This window comes from Elgaria multicarinata, chromosome 10, assembly GCF_023053635.1.
Source record: "Elgaria multicarinata webbii isolate HBS135686 ecotype San Diego chromosome 10, rElgMul1.1.pri, whole genome shotgun sequence".
NCBI classification, from domain to species: domain Eukaryota; kingdom Metazoa; phylum Chordata; class Lepidosauria; order Squamata; family Anguidae; genus Elgaria; species Elgaria multicarinata.
The window spans coordinates 26,496,747-26,517,932 of NC_086180.1; the positions used below are offsets into that span (position 1 = coordinate 26,496,747).

The 21,186-nt window shown below is 42.3% G+C and overlaps 1 protein-coding gene across 1 annotated transcript in view; it reads left to right on the plus strand.

Annotated features, from left to right (window-relative positions):
* The window catches only part of BANK1 (B cell scaffold protein with ankyrin repeats 1), a 220,885-nt gene that overhangs the window by 100,854 nt on the left and 98,845 nt on the right, over nucleotides 1–21,186 (plus strand). Inside the window, exon 7 of the mRNA XM_063135924.1 lies at nucleotides 2,166–2,362. Coding sequence (XP_062991994.1) covers nucleotides 2,166–2,362 — 197 coding nt within the window. The remainder of the gene's footprint in view (nucleotides 1–2,165; nucleotides 2,363–21,186) is intronic.

Genomic DNA, 21,186 nt, shown 5'->3' on the forward strand with positions numbered 1-21,186 from the left:
ATCCCCCAAATGTACAATGACTATTACAGCAATCCTAAATGGACCAGATGCTTAGCAAACCAATATTATTCGCACATTTTAGCTGCAGTTTGTAATTCTGTGCCATAGAAAGAAGGCTATTAGATGTCCAATTACCAGAGGGTATCCCCTCTAGAAATGTTCTGTTTAACTAGACAACAAAGGGCAAATGTGCATTTAAAGTACATGGATAACAAATGCATTCCAGGCTTGCTGATGCTGTGGAACTGTCTTTCTGTTTATTTTGTTTTAATGGTAGAATCCCCACTACTTATCAGCAGCATTAACTTTTATGAAATTCTATCCCCTGTACAAAATGGTACCTATAAAGAAATGATTGCTAATTTGAAAGGAGTTCTAACAGCATGTATAATGAATGGTAATGTGCATTGCCTGACATGGACACTAGGCCTGGCTTTGTTTCTTCCTGCTGTGCAGTTTGATTCCCCAATTTTTTTAAAGGATAATAATAATAATAATAATAATAATAATAATAATAATAATAATAATAATTCTTACCCACCTCTCCCTCTGGATTGATGCAGTGAACAACATCAAATACAAAAATACTATAAAACATATAAAACTGATTAAAAACATATAAAACCTAATACATTTTTAAAATAACAGCCAGACATCTTAAAATTTGATTGGGTAGGCCTGTTGGAAGAGATCATCAGTTTGCCCTCATGAAGCATCAGTGCCTTGGAAAACCTTAGGGGGATAAAGCTCTATTAAGAAACTCCATCCAAATCTACTTACCTATTGTCAAAAAAGAGAAAACATATCTCCCCAAAAAGAGGGGAAAAGAGAACACCAATCTGCATCGTTGGCATATGCTAATTTATATAATATGGAAATAATTACTATATTTTAAATAGAAACACAATACATGTCACCTAGTGCAGAAGAATGCGACCACGTGACTTGTGTGCCTGCTCAGCTTGCTGCTCTGGTGTTAAACGTTGATGAGCAACTTCAAGGCACCTTCTGGTCTTCCTTCCCATGATTCTTTATCTTTATACCAGACTTGGATTGGACAGCCCTTCAAATAGAGGATGCCTTTAAAATAAAGGACAGTCCTCTGCCAGCCGTTCAAATAGAGGACTGCTCATTGTAAAAGAGGACAGATGGTCACCCTGCACCCTGAAGTTGAGCTCCCTTAATTTTCAGCTTTCATTTCGAAAGATCACAAATGTTCATTTAGGACCAGGACTAATGTACACTTATAAAGCTCTGAACTGTTTACCCAAAGAAAGAAATCTAGAGAAAGAAGTCTAGAGGGTGGAGATAAGGTGCCCAGAGGATTCCCATTTTGAAATATGGCAATGGGTTTCTATAAACCAATCAATGGTCTCAGAAGAATCTATCGACTAGGTAGGATTCTGGTCTCTGCTCTCCCCACAAACTACAGCAAGCCAAACCTGCCCGGCCAGGCCTGTCCACCTTAGTCGTATATTAAGGTGAGGTTTTTAATACTAAGATTGCAGGAGAAGCATTCTAAATGCTTTTCACCATTTTTAACGCTCTGGTTTATGCAGCATTCTAAGGATATTAATATGCTCTAAGGACATATTTAGTATGACAGTGCAATACAAAGGTACATGAAAAAATATTTTGCATAGCTAATCTCCCCACCCCACAAAATTGAATGCGATTCGGGTTTTTTGTGATTCACCTGGTCTACAAATGATGTCATCTTGTGGAGAGGGGATCTTGCAGAAAGCATCTACCAGTTGATAGCACATATATTTATAAATTTGTATAAACTTGGGAATAGGCTTCCTGTAGTGGGACTATTCTACTGTTACTACCATCACTGTGATCTTAAAGCCCTTGTTTTCTAGGATTCCCACTTATATGTTAATTTTTTTTGGGGGGGGACCACCTATCAATGGCTGAGTTGAATGTTCAAATAGTTTGCATAATAGTTTGCAGTCAGCTTCAGCGAAGGAAGAAAAAGTTGTCAGTTTGGTTGGGATTAAAAATCTCACATGGGTTGTTCTAAGACTAAGAAGAGTTCCTGGGAAGACAGGAATTAAGGGATCTCAGTGCAGCAATATGAACCACAGATTTTATTTTTTTAAAAAAAAAAAAGGAAAAGAAAATTTATGTGTGCATGTGTCTTTGTTTATTTCCCAATACAGACTCACACATGGAAGAGCTGCCTACACTTCTCCACTGTGCAGCTAAATTTGGATTCAAGGAGCTCTCTACTTTTCTCCTCCAACTTCCTGAGGCGATTCAGGCTTGCAAGAAAAACAACAAATATGGAGAAAACCCAGCATGCCTTGCAAAAAAGTATGGCCATAAGGAGACTTGGAAGATCATTAAAGAATTGTCAGTAAGTGAAGCTACTTTTCCACATGATGCCTGCAATGATAATATCCGTAACTAATTCCTTGGGAACTCGCGGTGCTGTCAATTTGTTTTGAAAGAGGTGGAGACCCCTGCCATATTTTGAGAAGCTATGAACAGCCTTGATTTTCCTTGAAGCGGGAGGGGGGGTATTCATTGTTGTACATAAAACTTTCAGATAAATATCTGAAGACGCAGCACATTTGCAGATATTATAATTAGATATAAGGAAAAACAACAACAATGACTTTACTTACCCAAGCTGTGAAGTAACGCTAATTGCGCATGTGAGGTGAAGAATGCTTCAGTACTGCAGTAATTTACATTGCTGTCTGTGCTTTTTGAATGGGGAAGATAAACAATTGTGGATAATAATTCACATGTGATGTGTGCAGCAGTTATGCAAATGTACTTGGCAACAATTGTATATTCCCTTTCGCAGATGTGTCCCAAACACTTTTGCAGAAGTGTCCCAAACATGCAATGCCAGTGTGCATGATGGCAGGAATATTCTTAAAATAAAGAAACATCCTTTGTATACACCCCTGACATATTACATAACATATAGGATGTTGCCTTCCTTTTAAAAATAAAAATTATGGCCCCACCCAGCCAAAGTTAACCACTTTAAAGTCCCATTGATTTCAGTGGGAAATTTAAGCATGTGCTTATTGACGTCAACAGGGCTTAAACTTTAAATGGACCACGCCCACAGTATGTGCAGGAATTGGCGGTGGAGGCTGGTGGCTCCGATGTCCATGGGGCTGTGAATCTGCTCAGTCAGAACTTTAAAGGTGCTATCCAAGGTGCTGGATAATTTTGGGGGCTGGGTTCAGCACCTTGGTTAGCTCCTTTAGTGTTCTGACTGAAGCCCAGAGTATATTGGGCTTGGTAATGACATTTAAAGCCCTAAATGGCTTGGGACCTTGATACTTGAGGGAGTGCTTCTCCTTATATATGCCTGCCTGAGACTTGAGATCTATTGGAGGAGTCCTCCTCCGCATCCCATCAACATGAGACATACATTATGGTGGGATGTGGGAGAGGTCTTTCTCTGTTGTGGCACCCCAGCTGTGGAATGCCCTCCTTGGAGGCCTGACTGGTGCCAACGCTGATTTTATTCTGGCGCCAAGTGAAAACAGGGCTTTTTAACAAACCCTTTAATGGTTAAATTCACTAAGATGGCACATTGTTTTAACTGTTTTCTCTGCTGAAATGGTGCTGATGGGAACTGTGTACAAAGAACGTAACTCTGCATCTAAAGCAGGAAATGGGGAGTATTGAGAAGCTACACAATGGTCATATGTGTTGAGCAATATAGTTTGGGGTATAATATAGGCATGTTTTGCTCTACTGTGAGGTGACCCTATCCGGGAATGTAGGAATGGGGGAGAGGGAAAAATATTTCCAAAACCTGAAGTAAAAAAATAACCCTGTAAAAAGTCTCTTCATAATCTTGTTTTGTGGCTGGCCAATTATCATGGATGAAAGTCTGATTTGCTAAAAATAAGTTAAACTCAGATTACCTGCTGAAACAGGGGCTATAATTACTGTAACTTTGGATGCAACCTCTCAGTTGAAAGAAAGGGTAGTACATTTAATTGGTGGGAAAGTAATCCCAGGACAGACTTTAAGAACTTGCTTTGGTTATAAATGAAAATTATACTCTGAAAATTCACCTCTGCTCTCCGTAATTAGGCATGAGAATTTTAATACAGTTGGGGGTAATTTTGAGGGTGAAATTGTTATAAAAGTTGCAAGGTATAATTAATGAATTTGGCATAATTTCTCAGGACCAGCTGGCAGATAACTTGGGAGGTTGGATACCTCCTTGCTATCAATATTTTAAATTAGTTTTGCAAGATTCAAAAATAAGGCAACTTTGGCAATTAATTTCTTTTTGAAAAAAAATATTTCATGCAAAACTGCAATTAAAGAAATTTTATCCAGTCTTTAGTTAATACAGACCTTTGAAGAAAGCAAAGGAAACTTATAGGAACTTATAGCAAAGTTATTTGGGATATCCCATTGATGAAGGGGACTGGTTCAAAATATATAAAACAAATAGATATTTCTTAGTTACTAGCAAATCTGCAAACTTTTGACCCTGAAAAGAATGACTTGGATTTATAAAATGGATAGATTTGAGTCCTGAAAATGTGGTAGAATACATGCTGATTTCTATCATATGTTATGGGAATGTGCTAATATACAAAATTATTGGACTTTAGTTTCCCAGACTATTCATCAGATAATGGGTTTTGACTTGCAGGATATTTTGTCATTATTATTATTGAATTATATTCCAGATGTTCAAGATATTGCCATGAAAAATCTGATTATAAACTTACTAATGGTAGCTAGAATTTTCTTGGCAAGATACTGGGGAGGGGGGGAACCATCCACTCCTTCTGTAATAGAATGATTATTTAAAGCTTTTGAAATTGCATGTAGGGATCACATGGTTTATAGCAGGAATAACACAGACATGTTAACAGATTCTTCTCCCTTCCAACAAATGGTATAGTTTTATTACATTTTGGAACAGTTATGTTGAGTTAGGCTGAATGTTTTTCTATTTAAAGATAACTGAAGTTTTGGAAAATTGAAAATGAGGTGTGTGTTTTTGTATGTAAAATTGATGAAGATGATGATGATGAATGTTGATAATGATGATGACGAAGAAGAAATGCAAAAAAAAAAAGTAGGTTGCTTTGTACACTACCTCTCACTATTCATTGATGCAGCCTTCCTCACTTCAGCTGTGAGGTCATAGTTCTTACCAGCAGCAGATCCAGAGGTCCTGCCACCTGATGTGGGAGACAAGTATTACCGCTGCTCCCTCGCCACTGTGCCCCCTTTCTGCCAACCACTCAAATTGAGTGGGCATGCACAGGTGGTCTCCATGGCTACTTCTCTCATAATGCCTTGCTCTGAGGCACTTTGACTTCAGCACCCCTCAGAGTCCAGCATTTGGGCTTCAGCAGAGTGAGAGATCAGGCAGTTGGCTGCTGTGGAAAGCCAGCCTGATCTCTTGCTCCAAAAGGACCCCTTGAAAGTGAGAGACTGGGTGATTGGCTGCTCTCGAGGGCCCCACCGGCTGCTCTCTTGGTATGTATTTGCTGCAGTAGGAGAGTGGGGCTAGCTGAATGCTCTGGAGCACTCATCTCATGGATGAGACTGTGTTTTATTATATATGCAACTTTTTGTGGTTGTCTGGAGAGTTTGTATTTATTTATTATTTATTAAAAGCATTGTTAGCATTCAATATAATCAAATACAAAGTGCCATTTAATATATATGAGCAGAGGCAAAAGAAATTAAAACAGTGGGAGCAGAAGAATAAAACCAAACAGATTTAAGGCATTTTTCATGTCAAACGTTTGCTAAACATCTTGACCTGGCATCTAAAAACAGACAGAAGAGGGCCCAAGGGTCTTCCCCATGGAAATAGGTTTCAGAAGCTGAGACAACTGAAAAGGCACTCTTGTTACCCATCAGCTAATGGATTTCTGGTGGAGGTGGGATATGGAATATGGCCTCATTGAAGGAACTCAGTGTGCAGATAGGTCCAAATGGGAGTTGATGGTTCTTCAGTTATCTTGGCCTTAAATCTTATAACTTGAAAGGTAAGAACCATCACCTTGAATTGGGCTCAAAAGCAAATCAGAAGATGATGATGATGATGATGATGATGATAATGATGTATTGCTTAAAGTGATCTGGCTGGAGGACCTGCCATATGAAGGCACACACAGTACAGAGAAAGTGGATAGGTTCTCAATCACAGAACAGAGGTTAAAAGATAAACAGTGGGACATTCAGGACAGGCAAAAGGAAGTACTTGCTCACCCAACAAAGAGTCAAACTATGGAGTTTGCTTCCACAAGATGTAGTGATGGCCACCAACTTGGATGGATTTAAAAGGAGATTGGACAATTTCATGGACATTAGGGCTATCAGTGCCTACTAGTCATAATGCCTATATGCTATATCCAGAATCAGAGACAGTTTGCCTCTGCATATCAGTTGCTGGGGATCATGAATGGGAGGCTGCAGTGCTGTGGGCTTCCCATAGGCATCTGGATGGCCACTGTTGGAATAGAATGGACTCGGTAGGCCTTTGTTCTGATCCAGCATGGGTCTTCTTGTGTTCTTCTAACAGCCAAGCTTCCATTAAAATTCTAGCTGTCATGTTTTGTATCAAGTGAAGTTCCTAAACCCTCTCCAAAGCCAGCCCAAGAAAGAATACATTTCAGTAATCTGATATGGATGTAGTAAAGACATGGGTAATGGCCATTTCTAAAACTGATTAACACAATACTTTGGACTTGACTTAGGGCACATGTCTCCCCACAAATTAACCACCACTTTTCTTTCTTTCTTTCTTTCTTTCTTTCTTTCTTTCTTTCTTTCTCAGAAATCTTATTGCAAGGCTGTAATCAAATATGTAAAGCCAGAATAGAACAGCTGGTCCTCCAAAAAATGTACTATCAACCGTTCCATTGTAGTTCTTCAGCTAAAGAAAAGAAGCTGATCTGTGTCCAATCCCTTGGTTCATTTTAAATTGCAAAATGCTTTCCTTTTACTTGACTAATGTAATGGACTGGAATATGGGAAAGCAGTCGCTCTTTCTGTGTGGCCTAGAGCCAAACTGAGCAATTCTGCTTAACCTGATTCCAGGAATCCCCCATTAGAGTTTAAAAGCCGGTCTTCATGCATAATGCAAATGATTTTGAACCAGGGGCTGATTTTGATATCAATATCAATTACTCTGATACAAAACAGTATCAGAGCCACAGTCAGAAATAAACTTTGGGGACCCAGAAAACCCTCCTCATAAGAAAAGGTGAGTTTTCCAAGCTACAAACTTCCACTTGGATCAAAATCCAAGCAGGAGAAAAACCCATGGCTCTCCTCCCCACCTTCCAGTCTGCCCCACTCTCTCTTGCAGCCCAAAGCCCACCATGTGAACATGTCCCATTCACAACTCCGAATACAAACATGGGCAGGAGAGCTCTTTTTGCAAATTCATGAATTGCCATTGCATTTGAAAAATGCATTCCCGCCCCCGCCCCCATGTGAACTTTGAAATGTGCATCAGTGGGGGAAAGAAATGCAGAGAAATATGCATTTTCCCATTTAAATGAGCAGGGGAACAGGCTGTAAACAAAAATGGGAGTGAGCCAAAATGAGCTTCAAGGTGAATTTTGGAGAATGTTGGTGAGCTTGACAATCATGGGTTCTCCCATCCCTAGCAAGGTAGTTTTCTTCCTCTCCCTCCCTCCCTCCTCTCTTACCTTCATCTTCCAGACTTAAAGAGACAGAGCGCATGATAGGTTACAGTAACTGTAGTTACTTCAAGGACTTGGGAAATGCCAATCAATGCATTTTTTTGTAAGAACAATACCTTGCACAGGCCACAATGGTCTCTCCCACTGTTAGGGCTCATCTACACCAAGCAAAATATTCCATTATGAAAGTGGTATGAAAGCGGTATATAAAATGTAGGGATGTGCTCCGCTTCTCCTCGAACCGGAGAAGCAGGAGCGGAGCGGGGGGCTTTGCCTACCCTTAAGGCGGAGGCGAAGAGAGTCAGGGGGGCTGCGGATCGAGGCGAAGAGGATCGCCTCAATCCGGAGCTTCGCCTGAAGGTAAGTGGGGGGGAGGGGGACTAATCTGGCGCTGCCGGCGCCACCATCCATGCAGTGGCAGCGGTGGCGGCACCAGGTAAAGGAGCAGGGAGGAGGGACACTTACCTTCCTCCGTCGCCAGCTTCAATTGAGGCCCTGGTTGAAGCTGGAAGTGAAGGCCGAGGCCTCTTCTGGCTTCAACCAGGGCCTCAATTGAATCCCGCGATGGAGGAAGGTAAGGGGGCGGGGTTGGTGGGTGGTTTCTCTTGCGCCGCCGCCGCCACCGCCGCCATCCATATAGTGACGGCGGCGAAGCCAGATCTCACTCCAGGGAGCGGAGCGGGAGACGGGCAGAGCGGCGTGAAGAGGATTGGGCCCGATCCGGATTTTCTGGATCGGGCCACGAAGCGGATTGGGGAGTCCGTGCACACCCCTACTTTTTTTGTATATAAACATGCATTTTTGTGCCCATAGTTTATAACTCATGTTTTCCTTTTTTTAAAAAAAAGCGACATAAAATTCTTCTCCCTAGATGGACTTTGTTTTGTCTAGTATAAATGAATTGTTTTAATTTAACCAATTTGGCCATATTCCACAATTCATTAAGTCATAATGGGAATTGTAGGGATTTTCATTTAGTAGCTGTTAAGAACTGTGCACAAAACAACATTTTTCAGTACATTGGTGAGAAACTATTTTGACATCATCTTTAGCATAAACAAGAAGAATAGCCTGCAGATCTAAGAGTAACATACAACCCTTTACTGCTATTAATCATTTGAATCACTTTCAACTAGTACTAATTGATCTTTGTGCAGTTCCATCAAATATGGTGTAGGGGGGACGCTTCTATCCTGCATTGGCAACATTTTGGACACACCATTTCTTTAAAAAACTGTTGGTGGAGCAGGTTTTCTGAAATTCTTCACTTTCTCTACTTAGCCATTTATATATAGAATAGTAACAAACTTGTTTTTGGACCACAGTGTTGGGGGTGGGTGGGAGAGGGAATTTCTCTCTTCATCAACTGTTGTGATGAACAGGGATATTCCCTCTTCATCACAACAGTTAAAGCTTCAGGAGCCCTGCCCTCTTGACCAGATACAAAACAGTGCAGGGCTCCTGCAGCTTTAACTTTTGTGATGAAGAGTGAAATTCAGCAGGTGTCATTTGTATGCATGCAGCACTTGGTGAAATTCTTTCTTCCTCACAACGGTTAAAGCTGCTACAGTATAGCTAGAATGACCAGATACAAAAGAGGGCTCCTGCAGCTTTAACTGTTGTGATGAAGAGGGAATTTCACCAGGTGCTGCACGCATACAAATGACACCTGCTAAAATTCCCTTTTCTGTACAACTGTTAAAGATACAAAAGCCCTGTCCTCCTTTCCATATGGTCACCCTATTGGAGGGACAGGGAACACAATGGGAAGAAGAGGCAGGAAAACTACATCTATGCATCTAATCATGTATATTTTGCCCCATTGGGCAGCTTTGGGTTGGCAATTTCAACCAGGAGAGTGGTAAGATGAAAGGGTTAACCCCACCAGCACTGTGCTCCCAAAAAGATTTGCCTCCCCTGGGGCTGCATTTGTCATTTTAACCAGTGGAAGCTGGTGTCTCCGATTTTGGTGGGGCTGTGAATCCATTCTGGATTTCAGTCAGAACCAGCCAGAACTCTAAGGGAGCTATCAAAGGCACTGAACCCTGACTCCAAAATTGGTTGAGCACCTCAGATAGCTCCTTTAGATTTCTGGCTAGTTCTAACTGAAAACCAGAATGGATTCACAACCCCACCAAAATTAGAGCCACCAGCCCCCACTGATTTAATACACACACCCCTTCCCTGAAAACAGAGAGGAGGTGTAATCATGCATTTCCCACTGCCTCAAGTAGCTGCAATTTCTCCATCAGTATTCAAATCTGAAACGAATTTGCACCAAGGTACTGTAAATGGGGACTAATTTTGGTCCTGTGTTAAGAGTGATTCCAAGAAGGATATATTTTAAAGGGTTACAGTCAATGGCAAGTGAGATGTAAAAAAAGTTCTAGTGTCAGGGTTACCCTAGCAACCACCCCCAAAGAACAGAAGAATTCATCAAAACTGCCTTTGCAGTTAGCTGTGATTCACTCGAATTAGTAGCACGAAGGAACCACTTGAGGAAGGTAGAAATAAGAGTGCTCACTGCTTTCTTAAAGCTTATTTCTCAGGTTTGGGATGATTATTACTAGGGCTGTGCACAGCCCTCCAGTTCACCTCGGAAGCCTATTTGGAGCTTCCAAATTGGCCCAGATTCGCCTCGGGGTGCCTCAAAATCTCCCACGCCCACTTCCAATTTGGTTCTGAATCTGAAGCGGGTCCTCTGTTGCACTTTTCATTGGATTCTCCTCCTGCTCACCCTCCCCCCAAACCCAGCAAGCCACTGCCCCTGCCCAGCTGTGGGACTTACCTGACCCATCCCCTCACACTGCCAAACCACCTGTCCTCCAGAAGAGCTGCCATCTTTAAGGAAGATGATGGCTTTGGCCCACTGTAGATCTTTTCTGGCCACCATTGTTTGCAACAGTAGATGACGGCTCTCCTGGAAGAGAGTCAGGTAAGTCCCGCAGGTGGGCAGGGGGCTGTTTAAATTCAGATTTAGGGTTCAACACCTCTAATTATTGCTTTTCATTTTGGACTTTTTTTTATGGCCAATGCTGACATGATTGCAAGAGCTCATAAAAATACAATACTGTGCATGATTTTAATGCCCCGAGAAGACAACGTGTCTCTATCAGTTGTTCCAGGATCTGTCTGTCTTTGTCCTTGCTTTTCTTCAAAGCTTATTGCACAATTTTGAGTACAGTGTAAATTTAGGGCAATTAGTGAGGTTGATAGCTAAATAAAATCCATGTTCTCAAAGAACAATCACAAGTCCTAGCTATTTTAAAAGTTTTTATCCTGCCCTTCTAGCAAGCTCAGAGCAAGTGTATCATGCTACCCCCATTTAACATCACAACATTCCTGTGAGGTAGGTCATGCTGAGATACGGTTTCCTCAGGGATTTGGACCCAGGACTCCCTGCTGACAGTCCAACTCTATCTGCTACACACCACTGGTACTCAATTCCCTGTACTTTTTCCCCAAAGTGGGGCAAACAGCAGCTTGAGGGAGAAGAGTTCAATGGGGAAAACAGCACAGAGGGAAAAAGAGTTCGTTCCGATTCCCCGCTGCTGTTCCAATCACATGCATTTTCTCTGCACTTCAGTGAAAAGAAAAATGTTGGGAGATACCATCATGGAACTACATACATATCAGCCACATGCAGGCCATCTGGTTTGGCTTTTTAACTTCTCCCATTTTGAGCATGGCCAGGGAAAGGTTGCATTCCATATACTTATACATGTATACTTATATCTTACTTTTCATTTGGAAATCTGAGAGCAGCTTTCATGGATCTTCCAGGCCAGGTTGAAACCCGCTGATCTTTATTTACTTTTGTGTATTTAAAACACTATTATATGCCCCCCCCCGTCACCCCCACACACACTTCAGCATATCAGATTTCAGGGTGGTGTACAGGTAAAACAATTATAAGAAACACAAAAACAGGAAAACAGGAAATAAAACTTTAAAACAGGCAGGCAGAGGAATCATATGGGGATAAGAAAAGGACAATCAGGATAGAAAACATGTCAAATAAAAAGCCCAACTGGGCTCATGCAAGAAGGGCAGAGAAGGGAGAGCCCTCCCTTTGCCTCTTTCATTGGTAGGTGTTGCTGTTGTTGTTCTTAAAAAAGAAAAACCTGCCCCAATGGGAAGGCTGCTCACAATGGAAGAGAGAATAAGCCGGCCAGACCCAAGGCCAGAATACTCCCCCTCAGTGCCCACCCATTCTGGGGCATGTCAAGGGAAGAGGAGTGTCCTGGACATGCTCGATCAGCCCCTTTTTGCCATCTCCAGCACCACAGTGGATCTTTCTAAGGAGACTTCTGAGGGAAGACTTCTCTTTCTACCTGTGGAGCGAGAGAGACCTGCAACCCCCTATTGGCCCCGTTATGCCCTCCAAGGAACCATAGGATTCTACCCTAAAACATGCTGAAATTAATTTGTAACCACTGTTAAAATGCCTGGATAAATAAAAATGTCTTTTCCTAGCATCTAAATGATAGCAATGTTGGTGCCAGGTGGACCTCCTTTAAGGAGGGCATTCCATAATTCAAGTGCCACTACTGAGAAAGCCCTCTGCCCATTGTAGGTGACCTTCATACCTCTGATGGAGGAGATCCATGGAGAAAGACTTTGGCAAACCGGACGATATGGGAGTAGTCATTTCTTCAGGCATTTCAGTCCCAACCTGTAACCTTTAGCAGTGTGACAAGCCTCATGGGTCCTTCAACCATTCTCTGACAATGGGAAAAATTGTGCTGTTCCTTCTTTCCCCCACTTTCAGTGAAACCTATGATAGTATAACCTGAGAATGCCTTCTTTAGGCTGCAATCCTAAACACACTTACTAGGGAGCAAATTCCATTGAACACAGTGGGTCTTATTTCTGAATAAACATGCCTAAGATTGTACTGTTTGGCTGGCAAAATTCTGTAAGCACAGACAGCTGTTGCATCTCCTGAAGACATCTCTGCCTTTCCATTTTTAATAGTTCATGCTGATTCATATATGCTTAATGTTCAGCAAGGGATGACCGTTTGCTATGCAAAGGCATCTAGATACCAGCTGAAATTCAGTTTCAAAAACTCTTACTGGTCACTTAATGCAAATCAGTTCATTGGCAATTCTCAGTTATAGACCTCAAAATGGTGTCCTGATGGTTAGCGAAAGAGCCATTTAAGTGCAATGATTACTGTACTCATTAGAGTGTGGTCTCATCTGCACTGAGTAGTGAAAAATCCATAGTATGTTTTTTCCTGTACTTCTTACATAACTGCTTAATTCAGAGCCAGAAAACTACAAGTCCAGAGAGTCTTTTTAACCCATTCAAGTCCCATTCAGAATAGCAGGTGCTAGAAATATTTTGTAAGTCTCTTGTCCACTTGTTTCTGGGTTTCATTTATTTGGTGAGAAATAACAAATGATCCAGGTTCACTTATGGGCAATTTCTGATTATCTTTTTATTAGCCATACTCGGGTGTTCCATGGAATGTGACAAGGGGTTCTATGAGAAAATGTAGATCCTAGTGATATTTTCCCCTCTAAAACATGAAATATAAAAATATATATGTATCAAAAATACTTAACTGAGTAATACTTAGATCAGGGGTGTGCAGTGTGGCAACCGCAGGTATGACTGTAACCACAAAGTTTTCTTCCCCCATGCAAGAGGCTTCTATTTTTCTGCCTCATTCTCTGGGCATTTCATACTTTATTTTGAATTTATTTTGGTGGTGTTTTTGATCTTACCTAATCACTGCAAGGTGGCCAAGGAGGGTGGGTTTTATCTTTCTATTATACATCTTTGTAGCCTCCAAGGCTGCCTGCACTTCCTGGTCTGAAAAAGTCCTATGGTAGGAATTACATCATGAGGTCCTAGAGGAGAAGGCTATCAATGGCTACTAGTCCTAATGGCTATGTGCTACCTTCAGTATCAAAGGCAGTAAGCCTGTATACAGCAGTTGCAGGGGAACATGGGTGGGAGGGTGCTGTTGCACCCTGTACTAGTTGTGGGTCCCTGGTTAACAGCTGGTTGTCCACTGTGTGAACAGAATGCTGGACTAGATGGACCCTTGGTCTGATCCAGCATGGCTCTTCTTATGTTCCTGTGTCTTCTCCTGGGCTTTAATTGAAATGCTGGAAGCTAAAGGGGGCACAGTCTGCCAGAGATATGATTGTTCAATGAAAGACAGGACAATTCACTCACACTTCTTGGCCACTTCGTAAATAAGAATCCTGAATCCAGCCAATGACAATTTCTCCCAAAATTTCTTCTCATTTGAATTCCTTTCTGAATGCAAATTCTTTTCTATCAAATTAAATGAGGGTGGTTAAAAAAACTGTAGAATATATTTTCGGCACAGCCTAACTTAAACTGACCTCAAACTTTTAAATAGATGAATCGGTTAACTTCTTCATCTCCAAAAGCACACCAGTTAACATCTAGGAGTCTAAAATACAGCTATGTGCTTCCACCTAGAGACCCAAACAAGTAATGTACTTCCTGTGCACAGTAATTGTGTTACATTTTTAGCTTGTAGATGGCAGCAGCCAATGTATAGAACGTTGGTCTGAACGTATTATTTGAAAACTGCTTCCGGTTCCATTTTGTATTTGATGTCACTAATCTTTCACTGTCTAAAAAGTTGTTCCAAACCAATTCTGCTATCTTTACATTGAAGTTTAGAGCACACTGATATACAATCTGATGCAGTAGGTTGTTGCCCATGGAAGCTCTCACCAATATGTTAGTATTATTTAGGGCTCATCTACACCAAGCAGGATATTCCACTATGAAAGTTATTATTATTTATTATTATTATAGTGGTATATAAAAGGAAGTAGCCACACTAATGCTTTATAGAGATATTGAAGTGCACTGCAGGAGCTACACTACTGCTTTATAGTGGTACTGATGTGCACTGACAACTGTTGGGACCCATGACACATCTACACCAAACAGGATATAACACTATGAAAGTTGTATGAAAGCGGTATATGGTATGTGTCAATGGGCCCCAACAGTTGTCAGTGTACTTCAACACCGCTACAAAGCAGTAGTGTGGCTCCTGCCTCTTATATACCACTTTCATACCACTTTCATAGTAAAATATCCTGCTTGGTATAGATGAGCCCCTACTCTCAAATATACAAGAACAGTTTTTATGCTTCTTTCTGTCACAGTCCTGGATACGCATCTGGAATTTGTTTCTGACATTAGTAAATTACAACTTGTGAACAAGTATGTTATTCAAGTTTGTAATATGCACATTTATGTAAATAAAATTAGTTAATTGGTACATTAAAAACAGACAGTTAATCACTAAAAAAACATTTTCTCGATTAGCAGTTTAACAGCCCTAGTTAAATATCCAGTGAAGCAGTAGATTAGGCAATTTACCATTTGCTGAAGACAAAGCTCTAGGATTGTGGTAGAAAGTTAGAGCAAGTGTATATTGGGGTAATAGATCATTGAGGGAATGAACACAGTCCATCAATCCAGGGAAAGCTTTCACAGTGTGAACCCAGTCAGCTGAATCATGGAACGCTGCATGGCTTGTCCACAGCCCACTTTGTCCATGGCATGCATTTTTCTCCGAAGTAGCTTAAGAGCAAACTGCTTTGTGCATTTGCCAAAGTGGCTGTGACCCATGAACATTTAGTCCTCAATATTGTTCTCAGTCTTTGAGATACGTTCTTTTTGAGAACTTTCCCGACCCAGACCTGGGAATTCAGGGAGCAAAACCTCCTCCCCAATGTCACCCATTTTTCACAACCACTGCCTCCTGGTCCCAATGGTGGTGTTGATCACACTCCCTGCTGCTGGTGTGCCAAATCTTTGTCAATGCATCCTACTTCCTTCCTTCCTACCCAGGAGATATGAGATGGAAGGCAAAAGGAGTTATTACTTTCTGTTCCTTGGGATCTCCCCTCCATGCATGAGGGAGCTCTACACACATATATTGGTATGCCAGAATGCATGGCTGGCAGGCCACCTGGGGGCTAGCCTGTGCAGCTCCGCAACCTCCTCATGCATGCCTTTAACACAGGGGCGGGCAACTTGTGTCCCTCCAAATATTATTGGACTGCAACCCCCATCAGCCCTAGCCAGCATACCAATGGTGATGGATTATGAGAGTTGCAGTCCAACAACGTCTGGATGGCCACAGGTCACCCAACCCTGCTTTAACTTGTGAAGGGATTGGTCTGCACTCCCCTGATGTCATGCCATGAGATGATGATGATGATGATGATGATGATGATGATGATGATGATGATGATGAGTGATCATCATGAAGTCTAAAAGATAGCAGTGCTTCCTGCTCTTACCCTGGCATCTTCTTGTAGGCAAGAATAAGGAAGCACAGAAGAAACAGCATCAAAGAGCAGTAGGCTTGAACTGCCAGACAAAAAGATGGCAACATTAGTCTGCCCTCAATGGTTCCAAGAGAACTACACATAGGACTCATCTGCTACCTCCATGCTTTGGTGTCTGTAGTAGTGTGAGTCATTTGACCATCTTGGCAAGTGGATGTGCCAAAAGCATCATTAGTTTTATTAATGAAAACCTCTGTGTCTTTGTTTTTCTCCTTTTGCAAGCTTTGCCCTCTTTGACCGTTCTGTTCCCTCTTAGCCCTCCTGCACCTTTGCTTAATGTCAGTCCCACGAGTCCTTATCAGTACATTGATTCATGTGGGCTGTAGCGGCATCCATGCTAATTACCAAGAATGTACTTCGGGGATTTCCCAGATGTGCCCTGATTAGTTTGTGGGCACTGAACATCCATCTGTGCTTTCCAAAGCTGCCAGTGAAAATTGCTTATTGGAGAGGAATGAGTACATTAAGAGCCAACAACAAAAAGAGGGCAACTTCTTGACACAAAAGAGCTGCAATTCTTAAAACTTTGACACTGATTTTAATAGCCAAATAGCAAAGGAAAATGGTCATTCCATCTACAACTCATAAACGATGGGAAATTCAGACCTGCTTTAAAGCCAGAAATCCACTGAAATAAATCTCTGTTTTTCTGTTATTTAAGACGTCATTGCAATTAGTGTTTTTCTGGTCTAATCAGTGTTAGGGTTTGATAATCCAGGGGATTCTTTTAAATGCTGGACTGAATAAAAGACTGTGGGGCATCTGAAGGACTGCTCTGCCAAATCCCTATTGCAAATGCCTTCACCTTCAGAGTTGAGGTGAGTGGGAATCAGAACAGGGCCTTTTCTGTGGTGGCAACCAGAGTGTGAAACACCCTCCTCAGGCCTTTGGCAACATCTGATTGGTATTAGTTTCTTCTGTGATTTACTTATTTGGTTTTTATTGGCTGCTGAATCTCCTTTTGTGTTGTTTATTTATAAGTCTCTTTTATTAAGGTGGATTGTTTAACTATCTGCCATGAGCCACCTTGCAGGCCTTTATTTGTCAGAAATGCAGGATATAAATCTTTTAAATAAATACATTCTAGATGCTGCCAGGCTTTACCTGTCAGTTACTAAGCTGGGTTTGTCCTTGACTTTCCAGTCATTTCCTGGTTCTACCTGCCCTGGTTCCATTTCTGGCTTCACTCAGGGAAACAAGCCTTTTGAAATCAAAAGTTGGTGACCACTAATGGTATTGTGTACCAGATCTAGACATCTTCTAGTGCTTATTTAAAGCAACGTATCTTCTCAATGCACCAACAAAGGAGGTTATTGGCTTGTACAGAGAAGGAGTTGAAAGGCATGCCAAAGAACTGATGCCAGTCAGATTTTAAATGTCCCCAAAGTATATTGCCTGATGGTTTTCATTTGCCTCCTTCATGAAAGGGGTCTTCACTTCTCCCTTTCTTTCCCCTCTTCTAAAGCAAGGGTGCACAATCTTTTTGGCCCCGAGAGCTGCATTGGTCATGCCAGATGGCTACTGCATACATCCATTTGTGCACACATAGACCTGCTCGCGCATGCGGTCACACATATACACAAACAAGGATTTCCATTACCAGCACTAGCGCTAGTTCCTTACCCTCTCCATTATCTCCAGGGAAGAGATCCCATTGCTGGTGCTAGCAAGGGACATGCTAGGTAGTACTCCACAATTTTTTCAGCAGCAGCAGAAAATGTGGGGTGGGGATGGAGGGTTGGCTGGCCACGGGAAATGGCTTTCTGGGCCACATATGGCCCATGTGTTGCAGGTTTTGCACCCTGGCTCTAAACCGCCCATTCTTTCCAACCACTTGGCAGAGCATCAAATACTGTTTTCCTTGGTCCTATGCTATCCAACTAAGCAATGGCAGGCTCTTGGACTGTGCTGTGATCTCCTCTGACTTCACTAACAAGTTGTACTACATACATACTAGACCTACAGTTGATTATGTAGCATAATTGGAAGGGCAAGGTGGTTTTCATTTTTCAGTTTGTAATCTCCTGCCTGAGAAACGCCATGGGCTTTTGACTCAAATTTTGATATTGCTTCAAAATGTCTGTAGCAGAAGTGTGTGCTTTCCATCTTCCTTTTTAATGGGGTTCTGCATTTACCAACAGGTAATGACCAGCTGGCCAGGATAATACAAAGTCCAATCAATTGGGGGGGGGTGAAAATCCAGGCAAAAAAACCCCCACACAAATCCCTGGGGTCCCTTTAACACTAGCATTGTATCGATAAATTACAGAGCTTGCTGACCACCTGCAAGAAATAAGCCATTTATAGCTGTCAGGACTGCAGCACACCAAATAGCATCATGATGTAACATGCTACAGAGCCTGTGCAGATCAATAATTGGCTTCATTTGTCTTTGTAGCAATAGCATTATTTCTTCATCTGACTCTATTGCAGCTCAGACATGTGCATTCCCCTGGGGGTCGCAGATCATGAATAAGTCTGCCAGATTCCAAACCAGTTGCTTCTTTTATCAGAGCACTATGAGTGACTGCTATTACTGCCCTGTTACTGGTTTACTAGAAAATAGTTTAGGTGAATTCACATGAGGTTTGGGATCTACACATAGAGGGTGCAATGGGACTGCTCTTCCCCAACCCCATCACCCACCCCACTAGCCCTAAGGCTGGTATCAGGGGTAGGCATGGTCAGGCACCTGCCACGGGTCCACCTGCCCAACAAAGACCCACTGATAAGACCCTCCCTGGACTTGCTCCTCCTTTTCACCATTGCAAGCTGCTTGCTCACCTACCTCTTGCTTGGCCCAGACAATGGTGGTGGTGGTGAGGAGGAGGAGGAGGAGGAGATGTCACTGTCTTCCTGTTCACTGTCTCTCTGCCTACCAAGCAATGATGAGAAAGGGGTAGTGTTGATGAGAAGGAGGATGAGTGCCCTATGTCATGCCATGGGTCCTGATGATGCTCTCTGATGAGTGCAGGGTTCTGCTATGGATCAGGTCACATTTCTCAGGAGGCAAGACAGAAAGAGTTCTGCAACACAGAAAGCTTCAAATCATACTGGAACTGAAAGGTGGACACGGGTATCTGTATGTTTCTTCAACAGAAGTGCGAGCAAGACTGAAGTTGAAATAGGATGTTACTGGCCTTTAGGCTGGTAGCTCATCCTCTACACTGATGGAGACCTTGATCCTTAAAAGGGCCTGCTGCAGTAAGATTTTGAACATAGGCCTAATCTACACCAAGCAGGATATTGCACTATGGAAGCAGTATGAAAGTGGTATCTAAAAGGCAGGAGCCACACTACTGCTTTACAGAGGTACTGAAGTGCACTGACCACTGTAGGGGCCCATTGACACATACCATATACTGGTTTCATAGTGCTATTTCCGGCTTGGTATGGCTCCTGCCTTATATATACCACTTTAAAACCACTTTCATGCTGCAATATCCAGGTTGGTGTAGTTTAGGCCATAGAATGGGGTCAGGGACACCATTTTGTCCTTTGCGTCCAGCAGCAAAATGTCTTGGAACAGGCCCTGGTGTGTTTGTATATAATGGAGGAAGACTGGTCCCACCTAGCCATGCATTTTGGAAGATGAATAAAGCATTTCTTAGAGGGGAGGGGTGTGGGGATTTTTCTTTCTCTTTGCTCTCTTCCTTGGAGGCAATGTTCTGCCTGGCAAGTAGAAAAGCCAAAGTATCATCGTTGGTCATCCAGAAAGGAGGGTTTCCATTTCAAAACAAGCCCCACTGGCATCTGCTTCTAAACACAGTTTAGAGAGTACTCATGTGCTTGTTTAGGCAGAAAAAAAGGCCCACAACTCACAGAATCTCCTAGCCAGCTATCTTGGCTGGAGAACGCTGGTAGTTGCAAGAGAGTAGACTCTCTTTTCTGTCTAAACTTGCATAGGATTGCACCCTTACAAACCATGGAAAGATAATAGCACCTGTTAGTTTTAAAGGAAAATGGGGCTATACAGCTGGGCCAGTGTAGATTAGGATGGATGTGTCCAACTTCTTTATTGTGTCCAACTTCCTATTAATTGGTATGGGACAAGTCAACCAGCTGCTAACTGAGAGGGGTGTGTGAAAACCCTCTAGCTGTTTCAGCTGTGGAGGGTACAGGTTTCGCTCCTATCCCACTAATAGAGCTCCTCATGGTAGGAGTGCCTGTGACCCAATGGGCAGAATGCATCCCACCGCTCCGCCAGGAGTCACAGTTATCAACAGGCTTTCCTGCTAGCCTTTTCTCTCTCACCATAACAAGGATCATTACGGTAGTGAGAAATTAAAACTTTTATTTGTCTATCTAAAACATAACTACCCAATGCAGAGCAGGAATGGATTTTTTCCCCTTTTAAGTTTCACATAATAGGCTCAGTAGCTTGAGGAATGTCTTTTCTTAATGGTTGATCTATTGTTGCAGAGCCTAAGGACAATTTTCCTAATTAAGCAATAAATCAGCCTTGCAGAAAAATGTTGTACGTCACTATTAGAGCAGTACAGAATTCTCTTAGTTTGATTTGCAAGGCCCATGGTGAGTAAGCCTGAGAAGGGAATAGAAGTACTCTTTTCATTCCTTTTGGATCCCCTGCCCCCAAAATGGCACCAGTTTTTGTGCGGTTTTGCATCATCCTTCACAGTACTGTTCACAGCTCAGTCATGGTTACCCACTTTGGAAATGGAAAGTTTGGAATAAGGACCTTGGAAATCCAGGAGTGAAATCTTAGCCCACTCACATGGAGCTATTTACTGGGGCACTGGGCTCCCACTCATCCTTCCTTTGACATCACCTATATTATTCCACTATTATTATTCCACTAAAAATGTTGGGGTAACATAAGATGCTCCCTTACTACTGAGTAGCTGTCAATACTAACTAACATTGGCTCTCCAGGGCATGAATTTCCTCAGCCCTACCTGAGCAGCCAGGGCACTGAAACTGAGAATCATTTGCATGCAAGCCATGTGTTCTGCAACTGAACTGCAACTGAACTGCAGTCCTTTCCCCCCAAGGGGTGTTCATTTTAGGTTTGCTTCATGCATTACATGAAATGAAGCAGTGGGGGCGGGTGGGTCTGTGAATCCACTCTGGGTTTCAGTCAGAACTCTAAAGGAGCTGTCCAAGGTGCTGAAGGCAATGGCATCTAAGGGTCC